This window comes from Clinocottus analis, unplaced genomic scaffold, assembly GCF_023055335.1.
Source record: "Clinocottus analis isolate CAN_PGR_092001 unplaced genomic scaffold, fCliAna1.0.p SCAF_23, whole genome shotgun sequence".
NCBI lineage: Eukaryota > Metazoa > Chordata > Actinopteri > Perciformes > Cottidae > Clinocottus > Clinocottus analis.
In genome coordinates this window covers 4,011,581-4,030,267 of record NW_027175965.1, presented here as the reverse complement: position 1 = coordinate 4,030,267, position 18,687 = coordinate 4,011,581, and the positions used below count along the sequence as shown (strand labels likewise).

General features: G+C 43.8%; 1 protein-coding gene across 1 annotated transcript; it reads right to left on the bottom strand.

Annotated features, from left to right (window-relative positions):
• Nucleotides 1-12,909: 12,909 nt before the first annotated feature.
• Nucleotides 12,910-15,774, bottom strand: gfi1ab (growth factor independent 1A transcription repressor b). The gene is made up of 6 exons (XM_068590105.1): nt 15,663-15,774; nt 14,894-15,079; nt 14,051-14,430; nt 13,588-13,725; nt 13,264-13,429; nt 12,910-13,088 (listed from the first exon to the last, which is right to left on the bottom strand). Exons 1-6 carry the CDS (start codon nt 15,772-15,774, stop codon nt 12,910-12,912), a joined length of 1,161 nt encoding a protein of 386 aa, XP_068446206.1.
• Nucleotides 15,775-18,687: the final 2,913 nt, after the last annotated feature.

Below are 18,687 nucleotides of genomic sequence, written 5' to 3'. Positions count from 1 at the left end.
GGGCCAGAGGGAACATTTGTTTAGTAGAACATGAGCCGCCGGTCTGAGCCTCATTGTGCTTTGAAAGTATATTAGACAAATAAATGCACCTTTGACTGGCGCTGACTTTTCTAATTTCCTAATTAATTTCCTAATTAAATGGAGGAGCCTGTCGGATTAGGAATGCCTCTCCATGATGGCCCGGTGACAACATATTGCTCCTCTCTGGAAGCACAAAGGCTTCAAAGGCTCGGATCATCTTTTCCCCCCAGCGATCGCGTGCATGCGTAATATGATAGAAGTACAATCACTGGCTTCCTGCTCCGGCAACGGAGCCGCTCAAGTCCTGATTTGAGATGAATAGAGGGAGAAGCGTGTTTGAACGGTCGGATTTAGCCGGCATCTGCCGCTCATGGTTTGCTCTCCGTATTGCTGCTCGATGAAAGCCGGAGACAAAAGGCCACGCAGAGCAAACACGGCGCACACTGCTGCTCACTCCGTGTTTGTCCCTGATTTTGTCATTTTTAATTGTTGGCTGATGAGCGTTTGTTTTGACAGTGGATGCCGAGTGCAGGAAACACAAAAAGTAAATAAGATCGAGGATCGGTACGTGTTTATTATATTAGTCATGTCTTCTTTTGTCGTGAGTTATACTGCTAATATATATAAATATATATAAATGAGTTAAACATCTTCCTCTGTTTCTCATTGTTGTTGATGCTGAGGTCGTTGTTGCATGTTTCTTGCAGTTTTCACCGATTTAGAGGTCTCTTTTAATAAAAGCGTTGGCTAAATTAATATACTGTAAAGTTACTAGATTTTCTCCCCGAGAAAAAAATCAATCCTACAAAGTCATGAATAAATAAATGTCGGAGTCCTAGAGAGAACTGCTGTAAGAACCAACCAATCATAAAGCTTCAAAGTATAAATAATAAATGACGGTTAAATTAGAAGTTGAGCTTTGTAGAACTGGCAGATTCTCAGATTTGAGTTCATTAATGTGATATTTTGGACCAATGTAGCAGTTAATTCAACGTAATGTAGCGTTAATTTGTCTGCAGGAAAGAAATATTGGTCCATTAGAACAAATTCCATGTTTTCATAGTTTTGTTTTTTGCCAGCGACAGCTACAAACTGGACTTCTGCTCCGGCCCAACCAGTTCCCAGACTGGGAAGTAGTTTATTCTCAGGTTTACCGCTGGATACACAAAACCTCTATGAAATAGTGGTAAAATATCTCTGATAAAATAAAGTCCAATATGACGAAAACTATGATGAAGGTTGTCGGATCCGATAGCGGGCTGAATTCCTTAAGTGGCACATTGAATTTTGAGGTGTAACATCCAAAATTGTTGAAGTCAAATACACAAAGAGACTGCGTTTTATTGCGTTTGGCATCAGTCGCTCTTTTCCCGGTTTGGACGTGTCCTGCAGGTTTAGATCCTGACTTTGAGAGGAACCCCGTGTGCAACCTCGTGGAGGAAAACAGAGGGAGAAAGTGACGTGCGTCTCTTCCAGCTGTTTTGGAGAGATAGAATGAGGTAGTAACGGAACAAAAAACCCAAATATATTATTATGATTTGTTTTATTACTGAGCACCCTGTGGTGCTCCACCTGCTGAAAGAAAATATTAGTATAAAAATGATGAAACTGAGGTTTCCAGCTGTGTACAGATATTACACTAATAAATAAAAAAATAACCTATTTGCCGACAATAGCTGTAAACAAAGAACTGGCTCATGAGGAAAGACACACACACACTCACACACTGCTTGTTTACTTCTCGGTTCCTGCCACAAACACTGCTGTAGTAATTCAATCAGCCATTCATCCATAAATAATCCCACCAGAGATAGAAGATCCAGAGAGGAGGGGATGTCACTTTGTTTTGAGAGTTTCGGTTAGTTTGTTTTTCTAGTCATGGCATTGGCGCACATTCTAATGTCTCCAATATGTGTGATGTAAGAAAACGTCCACTCGTCAGACATCTTTAATACACACTGGCGCAGATTTTAGTTAAAATGAAAGTCTCATCATTTGAAGTTAGGCCAGGAATGTTTAACCTTTGGACTCTTCGATTATTCATTCTTTGGGTATTTGGTTTTAAATTTTGGTATTACAATATATTCATTTTTGTTTTCTATTTATAACCCTTTTGTATTATTTGTTTGTTTTTATTACCCTTTTGTAATATTTGTTTGTTTTCCACTGTTCGTTTTGGCTATTTGTTTGGTTTGGTTGTGTTTAATGCTTTTATGGTCTTTTTTGTTTGCCGCCATTTTGGTCGTGTTTAAGCTTTGCATATCTGTGAAAGCACTTTGTAAACCCTGTTTTTAAAAGTGCTATATAAATAAAGTTATTATTATTATTACAATTATTATTATTCATAAAGAATACTTCTTTTCAACTGGAGGTCAACGAGATAGAAGTCCAAAGCATTTCACATTGATTTTTTTCTCAGGATATCTCAAATAAAAGGATTTCTAGAGCTTATGATGGTTATTGCTGTGAGACATTTTCTTTTTTTAACATGCTCAGGTTTTGTTCTTACGGATACTGAAAAATACCCCCCCTCCCACCCTCCTGGATGTCCCCTTTCCACAGAAGCCCAGAAAAATGCCTTAAAATGATCAATATTAAAGTGTTATGTGGAATCAATGAATTAAAGATGCCTTCATGTTTATGTTTATATATCTATGACCAGTAACTATAACTTCAAATGAAATCTACCTCCATGTCAACCACTGCGTACGAATGCAAAGAAAATGAAGTTACGAGTATGAAATATCTGTAGTCTTTATTTTGTACTTTGTTGTACACAGACCCAGCTGAATGATTTCTCTTAGATTTGGTTTGATAATGAACTGACGCTCAGCACACAGTGAGGTTATTAATGTATAGTGCACCCGTATCACTGTCAGGAGGTGAAATGCTCCAGCGTGAAATCTGACCCGCGGTCCGCTGCTATACACCTGCAAGTTATCTGCGTCCACATTTATTTGGAAGCCCCGAGTCGCGTATCCATTTCCAAGGATGAATATCCTGAGCGCTCCTCAAGTCAGGTGAAGACACTGCGTGACAGTCAGCGTGCCGTCTGGGCATGTGGGGAGCGGCCGGCGTGTTCAGAGGCGGACGAGGATCTCGGGTCACTGATATCGCATTTCCATTCATATTTAATTTGCTGGACTACAACAACACCGTTTGGAGCACGGCCCTGTGCGAGTCCCCGCTCCAGCTGATGAGCTTCGGATGAGTATTGTTCATTTTGAAACATGCTTTTTCTCTGATGGAGTTTGTATGTCTAGCTCAGGGGCCATCCCACGTCAAGGTTGAGTGACATTAGTTTGTTCTTTGATTGAAAGAAGACGGAGGAAAAAAAAAAAGATCGACTGTATCATTTCAGTCGTGCTGCAGATAGTGCAGTATTTATTTATGGAGCAGTCTAGTGTACAAACAAGCAGCAATCCCTATGAGAGCCAGATAAAGCCTCTACACTTTCTCTTTCCAGCCCACATTTCCTTGGTGACCTCTTAGAGAGCAAGAGGTTCTAAGTGAACTATTTATCCAGCCGGCTTTCCCCCCTGGAGGCCTCCACTGACTGCTGCAAGCTCTCCTGTCTGCCCAAAACCCTCCCCAGGCCCCGCTGTGCTTGTCAGGAAAAACTGCCATGTTTAGGGCCTCTCCCTCGGGGCCTGCTTCAGCTCCACTGCCTGCTTCCTGAGCCGGATGGATTTTTATACCGTTCAGATTTGCTTTGTGATTGCTGCTTTACTATCTGATTTATAGGATCTCAAATGAATCCAAAATCACGCAGAAAGTATGTATTTTTGTTTTCCTTTACCCCGACTGCGGCTTACATTTAAAGGAAGCAAGAAGTGAGAGAACAGTGTTCAAGCCATCACAGTCGCACACGCTGTAAATACCCTACATCGAGTAAAACCGCTGCATTTCATCATTTACTTAAAGGGCCAGCGTGTAGGATAAGTTGGGATTTATTCGCAGAAGTATAACATGATATTCATAACTATGTTTTTTTTAGTGTGTCGTCACATGACACAAAGTATCGTTGCGCTTTCGTCCTCTTGGCCCGAGCCGTTCATGTGGAGCGAGGGTCCTCTTCCATGGAGTCGGCCATGTGGCACCGACATGTTTCTATAATAGCCCAAAGCCGACAAACCAGACACTCTTTGCATGTCTCCTGAAAGCCAACGAAGTTCTCCGACACACCTGGAAAGAGAGAGCTGAACGAAGGGGTGCTATCTAACCCCGCAGACGTGCATATCCACTAAATCCTATGTGTTTGTCTTATTTTTCTGGAATATCTTTTTGTGTTTTCGGGGGACAAGTGAGATACCCCTGTGAACCGGCAGCTAATGGAGACGGTGGTCTCAAAGGGGACAATCTTGACCTTGGCCCCCTTTTTGTAAAAGCTTTGCCCCTTGTAGCAAACAATGGCGGGGAGGGGCTGCGCGCGGGGGCCGGTCTGAGTGTGCGAGCGTGTGTTTCCTCGACATGCGTTTCTGCTCTGGCAAAAAAAGGCTGTCGCGGTGATGTCGTCCCGTCTTTCAACATGGCTCGAAGCTGCTTTATGTACCAGTGTGCCATGAGGTGAAAGCTCCCCAGGTGAGACAAAGGCCCGGGCCGGACGCCGCAGTGTTTCCTGAGCTGCGAGCACGTGTCTGGTATTGAGCACCGCTGGGGACGAGAGAGGAGGGAGAGAGGGAGTGTGGGGGGGGGGGGGAGGAAACTGCACGAACAAATCCATACTGTCTGGACCAACGCGGAGTCCAGCGCCGCCTGCTCAGCCTTTTGTAAATCGGCATTTTGATGACAAGTCCCTGTGTCGAGTTGTTCCCAATCAATACACACAGAGCGGACGCCTTAATAGACACAGATAACCGCTGCTTGCCTCGCTGTATCTCTGGGCTGTAGAGACTGACACCCTGTCTGACTCGGATCGATAAGTGGCGCGCGGCGCACCCGCTCGGCCCTGCCCACTCTGCTATCACACACGGGGCTTGGTTAGCTTTGGGGGGTGGGAGGAGAGGGGCTGGGGGGGTCGGGGCGGTGCAAAACTGCCCAGCAACTCCCCAAGGTGGACGAATCGGAGATGTTACATGTGAACTGGCTGTCAAAACGATTCTGTCATCTCCCCTTCTCGCCGGTGTTTAAAGATGCTGACACACTGTGTTTGGGGTACCGATGTCTTGTTTGGAAGTGATGGAGGCTTTTAGCCTTCTTTTTTTTTCTTCTCTCAACTCCTTTTATCCGTTTACGTGTTCGCTCAAGTGTTAGAATTTCTATTTCACCTGCCACGGATGTCTCCTGGCACATTTTGCTCACTCACAGCTTCCTTTCAGGTCATCTGATCCGGACCCTTGTCTGAATTTACAGAATTTCAAACTGTGTGGAATCTTTTCTTTCACTACAACTCGTGAAGGTCAAGTTCCTTTTCACCAGTAATTCTTACAACGTCCCAATTTACACATTTTGTGATGAAGTTCATGGCCCCTTTTTGACGCGGCTTGTCAGTCGTCCTCTCTCTTTGTCTCAGGCGACGTTAAGTGAACATTATTAGTGGGCCGACAGTTCTGAGTGAAGATACAACACCGAGTAAAGAAGGCCGGATCAGATTCAGCTTAGGGTCATTAATGTTTCAGAGCATGCCAGAGGGAGAATGGGAGAGTCACTGCTCAGCCGGGATCCATTTCCTTTGACCGTGGCTTTGTCATTTTGGATCAATCCCACCAAACACAGGCCCGTTGTAAAGTGGCTCGTCTCTAAGTGGAGTGATTGGCAACATTCTGGCCCGCGATGAAAGGATTTAAGACATATTGGGTTCATGTTTAGTTCTTTTGCCTTGAACACAATGTAACTGACAGTGTCAGCTTGCATTTTTATGAAATAAATCTTTTATTCAAGGAGAAAAAGGGGGGAAAAAAGAACACCTTTTCTCCTACAGGAAGACAACATATAAATATAGTAATTATTTCCGCCACTTTCTCGCTTCATCTTCCCCGACCGTGGGCCAGTGTAAACCTCTGGGGCTGTGGAAGTACTTACCATCCTACTCCTCTATGCTGCGATCCCCGCAATGTCATTACTGCGCTTTGATCCTGCTGCAGTCTGACACATGACCACACAGACCCCTGAATGGGCATTAGTGCAGGCTTCAGCAAACCCAACATCTGTGCCTCCCAGCACTGCCACCGCTCAAATCATTCATTAAATCAGAACACAAAAAGTAACTTTACTTGAATGCCTCAGCATAAATATTTGATCACGGCTGAGAATAAATCTTTGTCATTTTGTACTCCTTCCACTGGCTACGGGCTCCTCTTATAGATCGCCCCTCTCTCTCTCTCTCCGTCTCTCACTCTCTCTGCTATTTGGATACAGGCACGTGCTCGGCTCGGGCATTTGTGAAACGGATCTTATGAATTTTTTAGAAAGATTCATAGCTGCAATCAGGCCCGGTTAGGGCGGTATCGCAAGGTAACATGTTCTGCTGCCACGCGCGCTCACAAGTCATGGGCTTTCTGCCGAGAAGAGAGGTTTTGTGTGTTTGTTTGAGCGAAGCCGCAGTCACACTAAACTTTCCTCTGTTAATACCTTTTGTGTTGTACTGTACATGGTTTGTTTAGTCATGCGCAGTCCCCTATATAGGGTCAGGCGTTCATTTAGAAGTGTTGTTGACTCATTCATTCACAAGAATAAAGTAGATATAATGAGGCTTGTTAACCTGCTAACAGAACGGGTGAAACAGATTCCTACAAAGTGATTTGGATGAAGTACAAATCGTGGTATTCACTTCAACTCCAGGGGGGCGTTCAGTGTATTTCTTACAATATAAACTCTCCAGATGTTGGACCCTCTAGATACAGATGTATTGACGCTCCTATAGATGTGTTGATTACATTGTAGAGAGACAGAAAAAGTCACATTGAGTATACTTTGATTTAATTTTGTAAACAGGCAAATATGAAAACTTCAGTTGAGCGTGAATACTCTTTGGAGACACAGCGAGCACTACGTAACTTTGTACTTTTGAGTGGCAGGATAATAGAAATCTGCACAACTGCTGAGCTACACTGTGTGTTTCCTGAAGTCTTTTCGCGGAAAAGTGTGTTCACAACTCAGCATGTTTTTGTGTGCCGACCTCGATACGAGACGCTTTCCTCAAATATTGAAAATGTCCATCGTTGTGATCTAATTAGCTCTCAGAGTACTTTACTGCACACTTAGGAGCCCAGTCTTATTGTCGCGTCAACTGTACAGCATGTACGCTTTACACTCCTCACACACCAAGCGATGTAAAACCTTTTATGAGCGAACAGGAGAACCAGCTGCACACTAAAAGGCTGCAAAACTCTTGTCACTTGTGTTCAGAAGATTTCCTTTCCGTGTGTCTTCGTTCCCCAGAAGAGAAGGAATCCTTTTGTTATCGGGCCTTTTAGGCAAAGTGGATCCTTTTAATGTCAGCTTCAGGATCCATATGTTATTAGACATGAGAGAGAGAGAGAGAGAGAGAGAGAGAGAGAGAGAGAGAGAGAGAGAGAGAGAGAGAGAGAGAGAGAGAGAGAGAGAGAGAGAGAGAGAGTAGCAGAAGCAGTAAAAGGATTAAACACAGGTTCTTTTTGTACAGCTAGAATATAAAATGATATGTGTAAAAACCACCCAGAGAGCAGGACACACACACACACACACACACACACACACACACACACACACACACACACACACACACACACACACACACACACACACGTTCTAACTGAGTGGCGGCAGAGCAGCCTTTTTTATTCCTGAGTGACAGCTCACATCCAAATTGTGGAGTGATATGTAATGCTAAATGAACTGGATAAACATGTCTTTAAATGAGCCGGCAGCTCCAGCCCCTAACCCTCTTTCCTCAAACCTGTGGGCCCCCGTCCCGGACCTCCCCCAACCCCAGTGCCCCATGGGCTCATGCTGTTCAGGGCCCCAGACCCTCGGAACAGAGCCCGGCTAATGGAAAGCTTTCAAGGCGGCTGGAGAAAAAGATGTCGGCACTCATTTGGCCTCCACCCTGTGTGTGTGTGTGTCTGTGTGTGTGTGTGTGTGTGTGTGTGTGTGTGTGTGTGTGTCGTCATGGCTTTACAATCACACACGCACAAACACCTCGGGCCACGCCATCATAAACAGACCCGAAAACTGAAAACAACAACACTGTTCACTACCTACAGCTCACCCTACACACACACACACACGCACACACACACACACACACTTGCATTGGCCTGCATTAATGTGCCAGATTATATTAAACTAAAAGGTATTATTATTAGAATGTAAAGGGGGTTTGACTAAATTTATAAAGTGCATTTCTGAACGGTACAAAGTGTTTGACAACATTAAGCCAGAAACAGACAATGAAATAAACAGTGAAAAACAAAATATGATATCATATATAATATATAATATACAAGATATGTGGACATGAAGAAACGACTGGATAAAACGGGTAACATTTGAGGAAGTCAGGGCGAACTATGATAAAAGAGTTCAAAAGAGGGATGTAGCGTCGTCAGCTTTAAAAGTTAACAGTCACATTTTAAATCATCTCTGATTTCAACCGGCAGCAAATGCAGAGGAGTTGAAACGGGTGGAAAATAATCCTCACGTGCGGTTTCAGACAGGACAGCTCAGAGAAGCTCAGAAGACACATACTATGATCATATTATGATTCATGTTCACCCAGAATGCAATGGGCAACAGTTAGCGCACACCTTAAGTTGGGCTGCCATGTAAATTGCAAGAAATGTAAAACAGCAAGTCATCTGCAAACATGCAACACTATAAAGGTAAGTCTGCATGGTGTGTAGCTGGAGTCCTGGGGAAGTGTGGCGTACACACACACACACACACACACACACACACACGTTCAGCCTGTCCGCTGCCTCGCTGGTGTCTCCTGTTATTATTTTCCTCTCATTCTGCTGCCTTTTCTTTTGCAGAGTCATGAATAATTTGTGCCTCCGCCTTGTTGCTTGATGACAGCTGTGCAGTTGGTTTTGCAGTCAGTTTTTTTTCCCTCTCTTCTCAGATCAGGTGAATAATGAATAAGCCTCTGCAACAAAAGAGCTATGTGTCCTATATGTGCCCTGCCTCTCTTCATCCGTCCCGTGTCAACCTCTAGAGGAGGAGAGGAGGAGGGTGGGGGGGGGGGGACATGGACAGGTGAGCAGCAAAGTCTCTCGGGTGCAGAAAGTTTCCTCAAATGAACTGGGCAGACAGACTGTGTGAAAACTGTTTTATTTTACACGTGTATGTTTATGTATATACGGGCAGAATAATCAGTTACTATTTCTCTGATGATTGCTGATAGAAATCCTCTCTCTCTCTCTCTCTCTCTCTCTCTCTCTCTCTCCCTCTCTCTCTCTCTCTCTCTCTCTCTCTCTCTCTCTCTCTCTATCTGGTTATCTCTCTTTGCAACCTGTCAGACCTGTGTGAAATCTGCTGATCATGGCGGGAGAGCAAATACCACATTATTATTACAATATATACACAACAGCTCTGCTCACCATCAGGAAACAATCCCTCTCTCTCTCTCTCTCTCTCTCTCTCTCTCTCTCTCTCTCTCTCTCTCTCTCTCTGTCTCACATTATCAATCTGTCCATTCAGCAGGTGTCCCTGATTCTATTTACTCTTGTCAACTGTTTGTGTGACGTGGATCTTTAAAAAAAAAATAGAAATGAAAGTATTAATATTTGTGAGGTATTCTTCCTTTTTGGCCTAAATGTGGTATTTGTCCACCATCTATAAAGGCCCGAATAGTTAAATCCAGATTGAGAATGAATCCGGATTAAGCAGTGGAAGATGTTTTTAAAAAAGAAAAAGGAGAAGAAAAAAAATCAAAATCAAATAGCAAAGCGTGTCTCTAAAATCTCTCTTTCATTATTCATGTTTAATTTCGTATTAATAATGAATCATCGCAAAAAGAACCACAAAACCACGCTGAACTTTCTAATTGCACAACTATGTCTGTCAAGAAAAATTAATCCAGCGGTACCTCCGGGCGTGTGCGCGTGTGGCCGCGTGCACAGATGCGTGTGCACTTTACGGACCGAGACGCAGGCCTGGATTTTGGAGCTTTTGGAGCTTTTGGACTGCAATGCTCTGATTACTCGCCCGCTCCGATCGATCGAGCCGTCTTCTATTCATATTTGATATGCCTCGGGGCAGTGGGGTAATGCTTCAAGGAGGAAAGCCTTGGAGGAAATCTGGTCGGCCTAATGGCTCGTTTGAAGATTGTTTTTGCTTGGAAAGCTTCTCTCCGTGATTGTGCGTCGGGAGCGCGCGCTCGGAGGGAACCATGCAGCGGGGTCTGAGAGAAAGTTGTGAGAGGAAGTTCATGTCAGACGTAAAGTCACCTTTAACGGTTTCTCTGGTACTTTATGCGACCTGACAGGGATGCTGAGATCACATGGCGGGCAATCATGAATGAAAACATGAATGAAACGTTATATTTAATCACAATCTTCATCAGGGTTTGTTAACAAAATAAAACACATTATAATAATTATCCACAGTGACAACACAATGATATGCTTATTCTACACCCAACTAATGAGCTGTGTATGTTTTTTGTTGTTGTATTGAACAGATATACAATGATGATTGCTGGGTAATATGCTAATATGTGGATTCCATGTGCAGTTTATAGTACAGTTTATATACAATGCGATGGCGCACGTCATACTGGTGTAATATCACTCGTACAGGGCCCTTTATAATAGTGCATATAGGCCTCGTGCATGCCGCTGGTCGGGTTGGTGGCTCGCGGCTGCCGTAGATTGTTGAAGGTACTTCATGGGGACTTCGCCTTGACAGCAGGCGCCGCGCGTCCCCGCGAGGCTTCTCACACTGCAGCATTTTGTCTCTTTTAAACGGAGGCTTTGACGCGACATGTCTTATTTTTATTTAAAGAGAAGAAGAAGAAGAAGAACGACGCAGTCCACGTGCACAGCTTCAAATAATCCTCCTGTTCTTCTTTCTGTTCATCTCGGGGTTTAAAATATTCAGGCCTGCATGCTGTACCGCTCTTTTTTTGTGAGGGGAGGAGGAAGTGAAGCATAAAAAAAATCATTTTGAGTCAGTGATTTCAATCAATGTTGAAGGAAGACGACTAACTGATTGTTCCTGTTCCTGTTTTTATTTTGTAACCTTGTTCGAGTTAGACAAGACGTGATGGTTCGAGAATAAGATGATGACAGCTGTGTTGTAAACTCACCCAGCCGGCAGTTCTAAAGCATCAATGCTAAAATAAAATAAATTTAAAAAAATAAAAAAAATAAAAAAAGATGATGGGGGTTATTTGAAAATATATTGAAATCCTTTTCAAAAAAATAAATAATTTGTTTCATATGAGTTAAACCTTCTGAGGACTGAATTTCTTTCTCTGAGCTGCTGCAGTCTGACTGATAGTTTTAAAGGGATTTTATTAATTCCTCATTTCAAACGGATGTCCTGTGGATGCACCCAGAGGGCCTGAGATGAGATCAATGTCAGCAGCTCTCTTCTAACACAATAGCAACTATATTTTAAACTGCACGCCCTCAGCAGCAGCTCTCCTCCCTCAGGGGTCGAGCTGCTGCGTGTGGCTGCGTGTCTGCAGACTCCTGACGAAACCCGTTTGTCTTAATAACAGCCATGAGGGTGAAGAAGAAGAAGAAGAAGAAGAAGAAGAAGAAGAAGAAGAAGAAGAAGAAGAAGAAAAGCATCTGGTTGACGGTTAAATCTGCTCAGACTGTTTTGGGTTCAAACACATGCTGCAGTGGTCAAAACAAACAGGTCGCATCTGGGAAACCCCCCAATCACGACAGCAACGTGTTTAACGTCCTGGCCCTTTGTTTGTTTGTTTGTTTGTTTGTTTGTTAGCAAAACTGTAATTCCCCTCAACACTTGGTCAATTATGTTTTGCAGGTGGGAGATTATAAAAAGAAGCAGTTCAATTGAACATAAATTACCGGTAAAGCGAAATGCTGCTGATGATAATAATAATAATAATAATAATAATAATAATAATAATAATAATAATAATAATAATAATAATAATAATAATAATAATAATAATAATGACAACATATACATTATATAAAATAGTTAAAAGTCCTGTTTTGAATTATGATATTCAGTCTGGAGATCTAAACATATCCTTCAATTGGATACAAAATCATCCTGATCCTTTCACTTCTCATATTTTATTGCATTTAAAATTATAATAACAAAAACATATATATATATATATATATATATATATATATATATATATATATATATATATATATATATATATATATATATATATATATATATATATATATATATATTCGTCACGACAGAAAATTAGATTCTGACAATAACATGGGTGCAAAATGGAAAATTCCGTGAGCAAGGCGGTAACCCTTCTGTTTATTAAATCACACAGTCTGTTTTGCCAGCAGCTCCTCACTGAAAACAAATCGCGCAGATTTCCATCTCTGCTGGTTTTACATCGTCGATCCGGTTCTGTGGTTGTAGGACAACTGTCGCGGGCTCGATGCCCGCCGACGATCAAACACGAGCTGTTTTTCCATCGTGCTTCAGCACAATTCACAGCTTATCTCTGGTTTTCTGGACTTTCAGAACAATTAGTGTCTGCAAAATTCTGCAACAGTCTTATTCGTGAGTTTTCTTTATTAAAATAAATAATCTGCATATCGGACGAGACATATACATAAAGTATATATCCAGCAGTCTTTCACATGTACATTTCTTTTTTACAAAGTGGATCAAAGTGAGTCTTGATCCAAGAAAGAAGAAGAAATCGTCTCTGTCAGCTGTCCTCTCTCCCTTTTTGAGAACAACGATTCAAATACTGAAGTCAGGTGACATGACGTCATGCGTGCTTCACTTCAGCCCGTGCTGCGTCTCTTTGTGTCTCCGCAGGTCCACTTTCCTCTGGAACCCTTTGCCGCAGAGGTCGCAGCCGAAAGGCTTGTATCCGGTGTGCTTCCGGCTGTGCGTGATGAGGTTGGAGCTCTGGCTGAACGCCTTCCCGCACACCTGGCATTTGTGTGGCTTCTCACCTGCACAACACAACAACACAACAAAAACACAAAAACAGGGGTTATTTTTTTAAATATATTTTATTGAGCTAAATTATGCTGTGGACATCGCGAAGATATGGGATTATACGCGCAAATGACGCAGCAATCCTTAAAGGAAAACCACAACACTGTGGTCGGCCTCTTCTCCACTTGCCTGTGTGGATGAACGTGTGTTTCTTCATGTCGGACTTCTGGTGGAACCGCTTCCCGCAGTACTGGCAGGGGTACGGCCTCGTGTCGGAGTGGATGAGCAGGTGCGTCGACAGAGTGGACGACCTCTTGAAGCTTTTACCGCATATCTTGCAGTCAAAACTCCTTTCCTGAAACGTGACGCATGAAGCGGGGGGATTAGTCATGACTTCGACTCAGAGCGCCCACCCTGACCGAAAAGGCAGAGACAGGAAGCGGTTTAAAGCGTGTACGTGTCTGTGCGTGTGTACGTGTGCGTGCGTGTGTGTGTGTGTGTGAGAGAGGTCACCTGAGAGTGCACGGCTTTGTGTTGTTCCAGGCTGACTCCGTGTCCGAAGGTTTTGCCGCAGATTTCGCACGCAAACGGCCTCGTGCCGCTGTGCGATCTGCGCACGTGCACCTCCAAACCGTGCGGAGTAGAAAACACCTGCGCGTTGGAAAGAAAATAACAGAGTTTAGGGGAAAATATAAAAATGTTGTGGCCAGTAAATAGTTCCAGTTGTGAAATATCTCGTTGAGGTCAGAGGTCAGCCATCTTGATTTTAAAAGCAGCACCATTTTTTTGCCATTAATATATAGATAGATATATTATTTTATAATCTATATATATATATATATATATATATATATATATATATATATATATATATATATATATATATATATATATATATACATACATACATCATAAGCTATAAGCCATCCATTTATGTATCTCCACAAAGCAGGAAATGCCCGTCCTCCACCCTCACCTTACTGCACTTGATACACTTGTAGGCGCCATTGAGGATCAGACTGGAGCACAGCAGGTCCGACTGGGCCTTTGCGGTGTGGCCCTTTCCGTGCAGGCCCCCCTCTGGGAACAGCAGCGCCGCCGCGTGCCTCCTGTAGTCCCCGTACGTGTCCTCGCCCTGCAGGGCCCGGTCTGCGTACAGGGCCGAGTGGGCGCTCCTGTCCCCGTAGAAGGTCAACGCCGCCGGGCCTCTCTCCACCTCCATGCCCGGGTGGAGGCTCGGCTGCACCAGGGGCCTCAGCCCGGGCCCCGGGTAGCTGCTCCACGCATAGGGCCGGAATGGGATGGCGAAGGGCTGCGTCTCGTCCACCAGCGGGGAGAGGGATTTCTCAGAATCCACTGGAGAGGGGGAACAAGAGGCCGGATGAAAATTTAATGAAACTGGGTTGGAAACGAGGCGTTTCCGGGAGCCCAAAGGTGTCCGGTGGGACCTGAGGAGTCATGCAATGTTCTTTCAGAGAATTCCCATGGTGATGCCATTTGGGGGGAAAAGCATAATATCATATGTGAAAGGTGGAGTAAGCAGTACAACAAAGGGATGTATATGCCTAAACACAATTATAAATGAACAAGCAAACGCCAAAAGGTTAAAAGTAGCTATTAGTGACTGAAGGATCATATAAAATGTGACAGCATTCTAGATCAAAACATGTAAACTCTTTAAAGTCGTCAATATGCAAATACTTTTAGAAAAGGAACTCATCTGTGATCGTCCTAATTCACCAATCAAGTACTACAATATTTGAAAAAAAAGAAAAGAAAGAAAAGACAATGGTATGTGTGCCTGTGCGGTGCTGCGTACCCGGGGATGCGGAGGGGGACGGAGGCCTCCAGAAGTCCTCGTACAGCGGGGAGCGGCCGCACAGGCTGTCGGCGCAGCTCAGCGGCGACTTCGGGGAGAAATCCGCGGCGTCGGCCAGGTGGGAGTCCGGAGAGAGGTCGTACTGGTCCACCGACCCGTCGGAGTCATCTTGGAGCTGATCTGCTTCTGGAGGGACACGTGCAGGACACGCGGTCAGCATCGGGGCGTCGGGTGTTTTTTTTAACATCTGCACATCTGTGATCTCCTGCAATCCACTATCATACACCACTATATGATGCAGCATCATAAGGCCGCTTGGATTTAAAGGATGGCACTTGTGTTTTAATTGGAACAGGACTATTGGGTGTGAAAAATTACAAAATGGTAAAGACAATATTATCTCATATATTGAAATAACCAAAAATAGAGAGCTGAAGAATATTGCATTACTGTTTTATAATCTCAAACCCGATGTGCCAGCTGTATAAACATCAGAATTTCCACTTTGATTTTTGTTTCCACTTTTTTTTAACGAATGCTTATTTCAATAAACTTTTTCCAGTATTTTAACTTGTAAAAATATGAAAACTTCCCTTTGAGTGTCATTCAATGTGATATTATTTTATCCGGCAACAAATCTGCAATATTTAGCATAAAAAAATGATTTTCACTGAAAGTAAAAAATATACAAACATGGAACATCCAATGACATCATTGAAGCAGTGAAGACAAATAATTTAACAATAAAATGGAATAATTTCGCACACACCTGAGCATATGTGCGCCAGTATTGTGTCCAGCCGGCTGTAGTCATCCACCAAAGTGCGGGGCTGGTGGTAACTGTGCGCCTTCTTGCTCTTCACCATGAAGGAGCGAGGCATCTCTGACCCGAGAGCGGACGAAGCCTTGAGAAGTATTCCCGCTGTGCGGAGAGAGGAGACCTCGAGAAGGACGCTGCTGCTGCCGCTGCTGCTCGCTCTCAACCTGCAAACTCCAGATCTCCACTGGCGAGGCGGCGCGCGGGCCAAGAGCTTTAAGAGATGAGAGGTCGGACCTGACGGAGACGACGCATGCGCACACCGTCCGCTCCCGTCTGCCAGGTGTTGCCCGGACAGGTGTCACTGACTGCAGGGACTCTTTCGCTCAGGTGCACTGCAAAAAATAACAACAGTACTCATAACAATTGGCGCTTGCAGTGTTTCAGTCAGCGCGTTGAGCGTTGTTTTTTTTTTTTAGCACAAGTGTTAGGAAAACTGTCTGCAGCGGGGGCGACGTCTTTCACCTCAATGCCAAAAATCACTCATTTCAGAACTTCACTCAAAACACGTGACGATGATTTCAAGAAAAACACCCGTGTGGAATAATCCAGCAGTGGGTTTTATTTAGACAATAAGTGACTTTTACACCTTTTTTGTCTTCTTTTTGTTGTTGTTGCATAGTCTATCTCCTCCCCCCCTCGCCCCCCCCACCCCCACCCTCGTATCAAACTGCGGCTCGTGTCTCCAGAGGAGCTCGTGGCAATCAGGAGAAGGGAGACAGGCCTTATCAGCGCCTTGCTCAACGCGACAGAGGAAACGCGGAGGCGCACCCCAGGGTGTCTGAATGGTAAAAAAAAAGAAAAGAAAAGAAAAAGGAAATAAAAGGGGGTGGGGAGACTCTGACTCAATAGTCCTCTTATGCTTATTAATATAGATCATAATCACTTAGCAATAATTGGCAATTATCCAGCGAGTTGTGTTTGAATCTCAGGCTCCTTGAGTGCACGCGCAGCACGACAGGGATTGTGGACCTTCGTCCCGGTCCGGTGGTCGGTTGAGCCGCAGCCTGCAATTATGTGACAGACACTCACCGCCGAGCCGCCTGCGGTGACAGTTTCACGTTACTCTGGGCTTTATGTTCAAAAGGAAGAAGCTAAAAAACGGACAATTTGTTTTCTGTTCGACCAGGATGCAGATTGTCGCGCAGGTTAAGCGCCATTACGCAGCGGACAATAGTCCTGATGGCGCCTTTTGATCCACTGCAGCTGCAACAAGTACATCCCAAGACCAGCGATGCAGTGAGGTGGAGGAAAAGAACCATCAGAATTAATACAATTATTCATATATTCGATTGGAGTTAGGTTACCGGTGAGCTGTTTTTATTGCGCTTACTTTAGATATGTTTTCTTATTAGATTTGACCAATGATATAATTATTTGGGTTTCTTTTAAAAGAGCAAAGAGATGCATAGTGTGCATTCACACTACCTAACATCACTATCTGCCATGTTGTACAACATACACAACAAACGGGAGACTCGTTGTCTTATTGGCTCGCTCTGCAACTCCTGCAGACGCGCGCTCGTGCACTATCAGAACATCGCTTTGCGGCTTTAGCAGCCATATCAGTACGTAGGGTGGGAGGGGGGATGGGCAGGAAATCAAAGCGCCACATGCAAAGGCTCGATTAGACACCACACGGCCGCTGCATCCGGACACCGAGCAGAAGGAGATATGAGGCCGAAAAGGACACAAGTAGCAGCAGACAGACCTGCAGCCGGAGAGCCGAAACGTTATGAGAGGACTTTCATAACGGCCTCCAACTGTGGCATCAGGTCATGGTGAATGAAAAAAAAGTGAAATAAAACAGATCCGGTGCAGAATAACAATATTTAAAACACAACCAGTGTTTTAAAAATGAATAACATTTAATTATAACAATATGTTTAAAGGTTTTTTTGATTAGCTGTAAATATTATCTGGCAAAAGCCATAGTTTATCTTGATTTTCTAAGATACATTAGATAATTGTTGTTTCCACCGAATTTATTTTAACGTTTTTCTTTCTATTGAAATTCAACCTTTAAAACACCAAATGACATATCTGTAATTAGTCTGATATATATTTAAACATAAGGTGATAAGTTGAGCTGAAGATGTTCTCTTCTTGGTGTCTGGGCCTTTACAGCCCGTTTAAATGTGAATAAACTGTCACCGTGTCTGAAATGCATGTTCAGAATGTCAAGCGTCATCAATCACTGCAATAAGACATTAAGTTACTCACAGTACTTTGCTGTCTGGTTTCAGGCCTTTGAATGCACCCACTCCACTGAGACGACACTTCTGTCTTAAATCAGGCAAAGAAAGCACTTTGACCATCTTTCACTCGACTTCAATAACTAATTAAAATTGGCTGCGGCCGAGTAACACTACAGCCCTGGTGAACGCTTCCGAAGGCCTCGAAGACAAATGCTCTTTCCAAATGTGGTTTTCTGCATGAAATGATTGCTAGTTGAGGCTCAGCTTTGGAAACCGCGAGAAATCACTTCCTGAAAGCAGTCAATCTAAGCGAGAATCTTCACAGGGGAAGAAGGCAAGCGCTGAGACACAACATCCCCCGTGAGCTCAAAGTCATCTGAACACATCGCAGTCAGCGCGACAAAGCCCGGGCCAGAGGCCGGCTGCCGAGAATAAAAAGAAACCAGTCAAGGAGTTTATCAAAGTTTTTATTGTGAACTCATCACACAGACATACAGACAGACACACACGCACTCACACAACAATCTCATTTAGTCTCCAGAGTGTGCCAACTGCTCCATAGTGTTGCCATGCGTGTCCTTACTACACTGCAGACTCAAAAAAAGTGCCATTACGTGTCTCCCCTCCCCTCAAACAACACTCGTTCATCAAAGGGACATTATCACCACCAACTCAGAAGAAAAGAAAAAGATTTAGACTTTTCACTTTTGACCCGGACATGCTATGACCTGATATGACACGACAGGATGCATTCAGGAGTTAGTGTTCGATACAGACAT

What these genes read in the sequence shown, in the direction of transcription:
- gfi1ab (XM_068590105.1), bottom strand. Translation starts at nt 15,774, where the DNA reads ATGCCTCGCTCCTTCATGGTGAAGAGCAAGAAGGCGCACAGTTACCAC. An exon ending in ACTGGCGCACATATGCTCAG is followed by an intron (nt 15,080 to 15,662) that starts GTGTGTGCGAAA and finishes GTGTCCCTCCAG; the next exon opens with AAGCAGATCAGCTCCAAGAT. An exon ending in ACACACGTTCATCCACACAG is followed by an intron (nt 13,089 to 13,263) that starts GCAAGTGGAGAA and finishes TGTGTTGTGCAG; the next exon opens with GTGAGAAGCCACACAAATGC.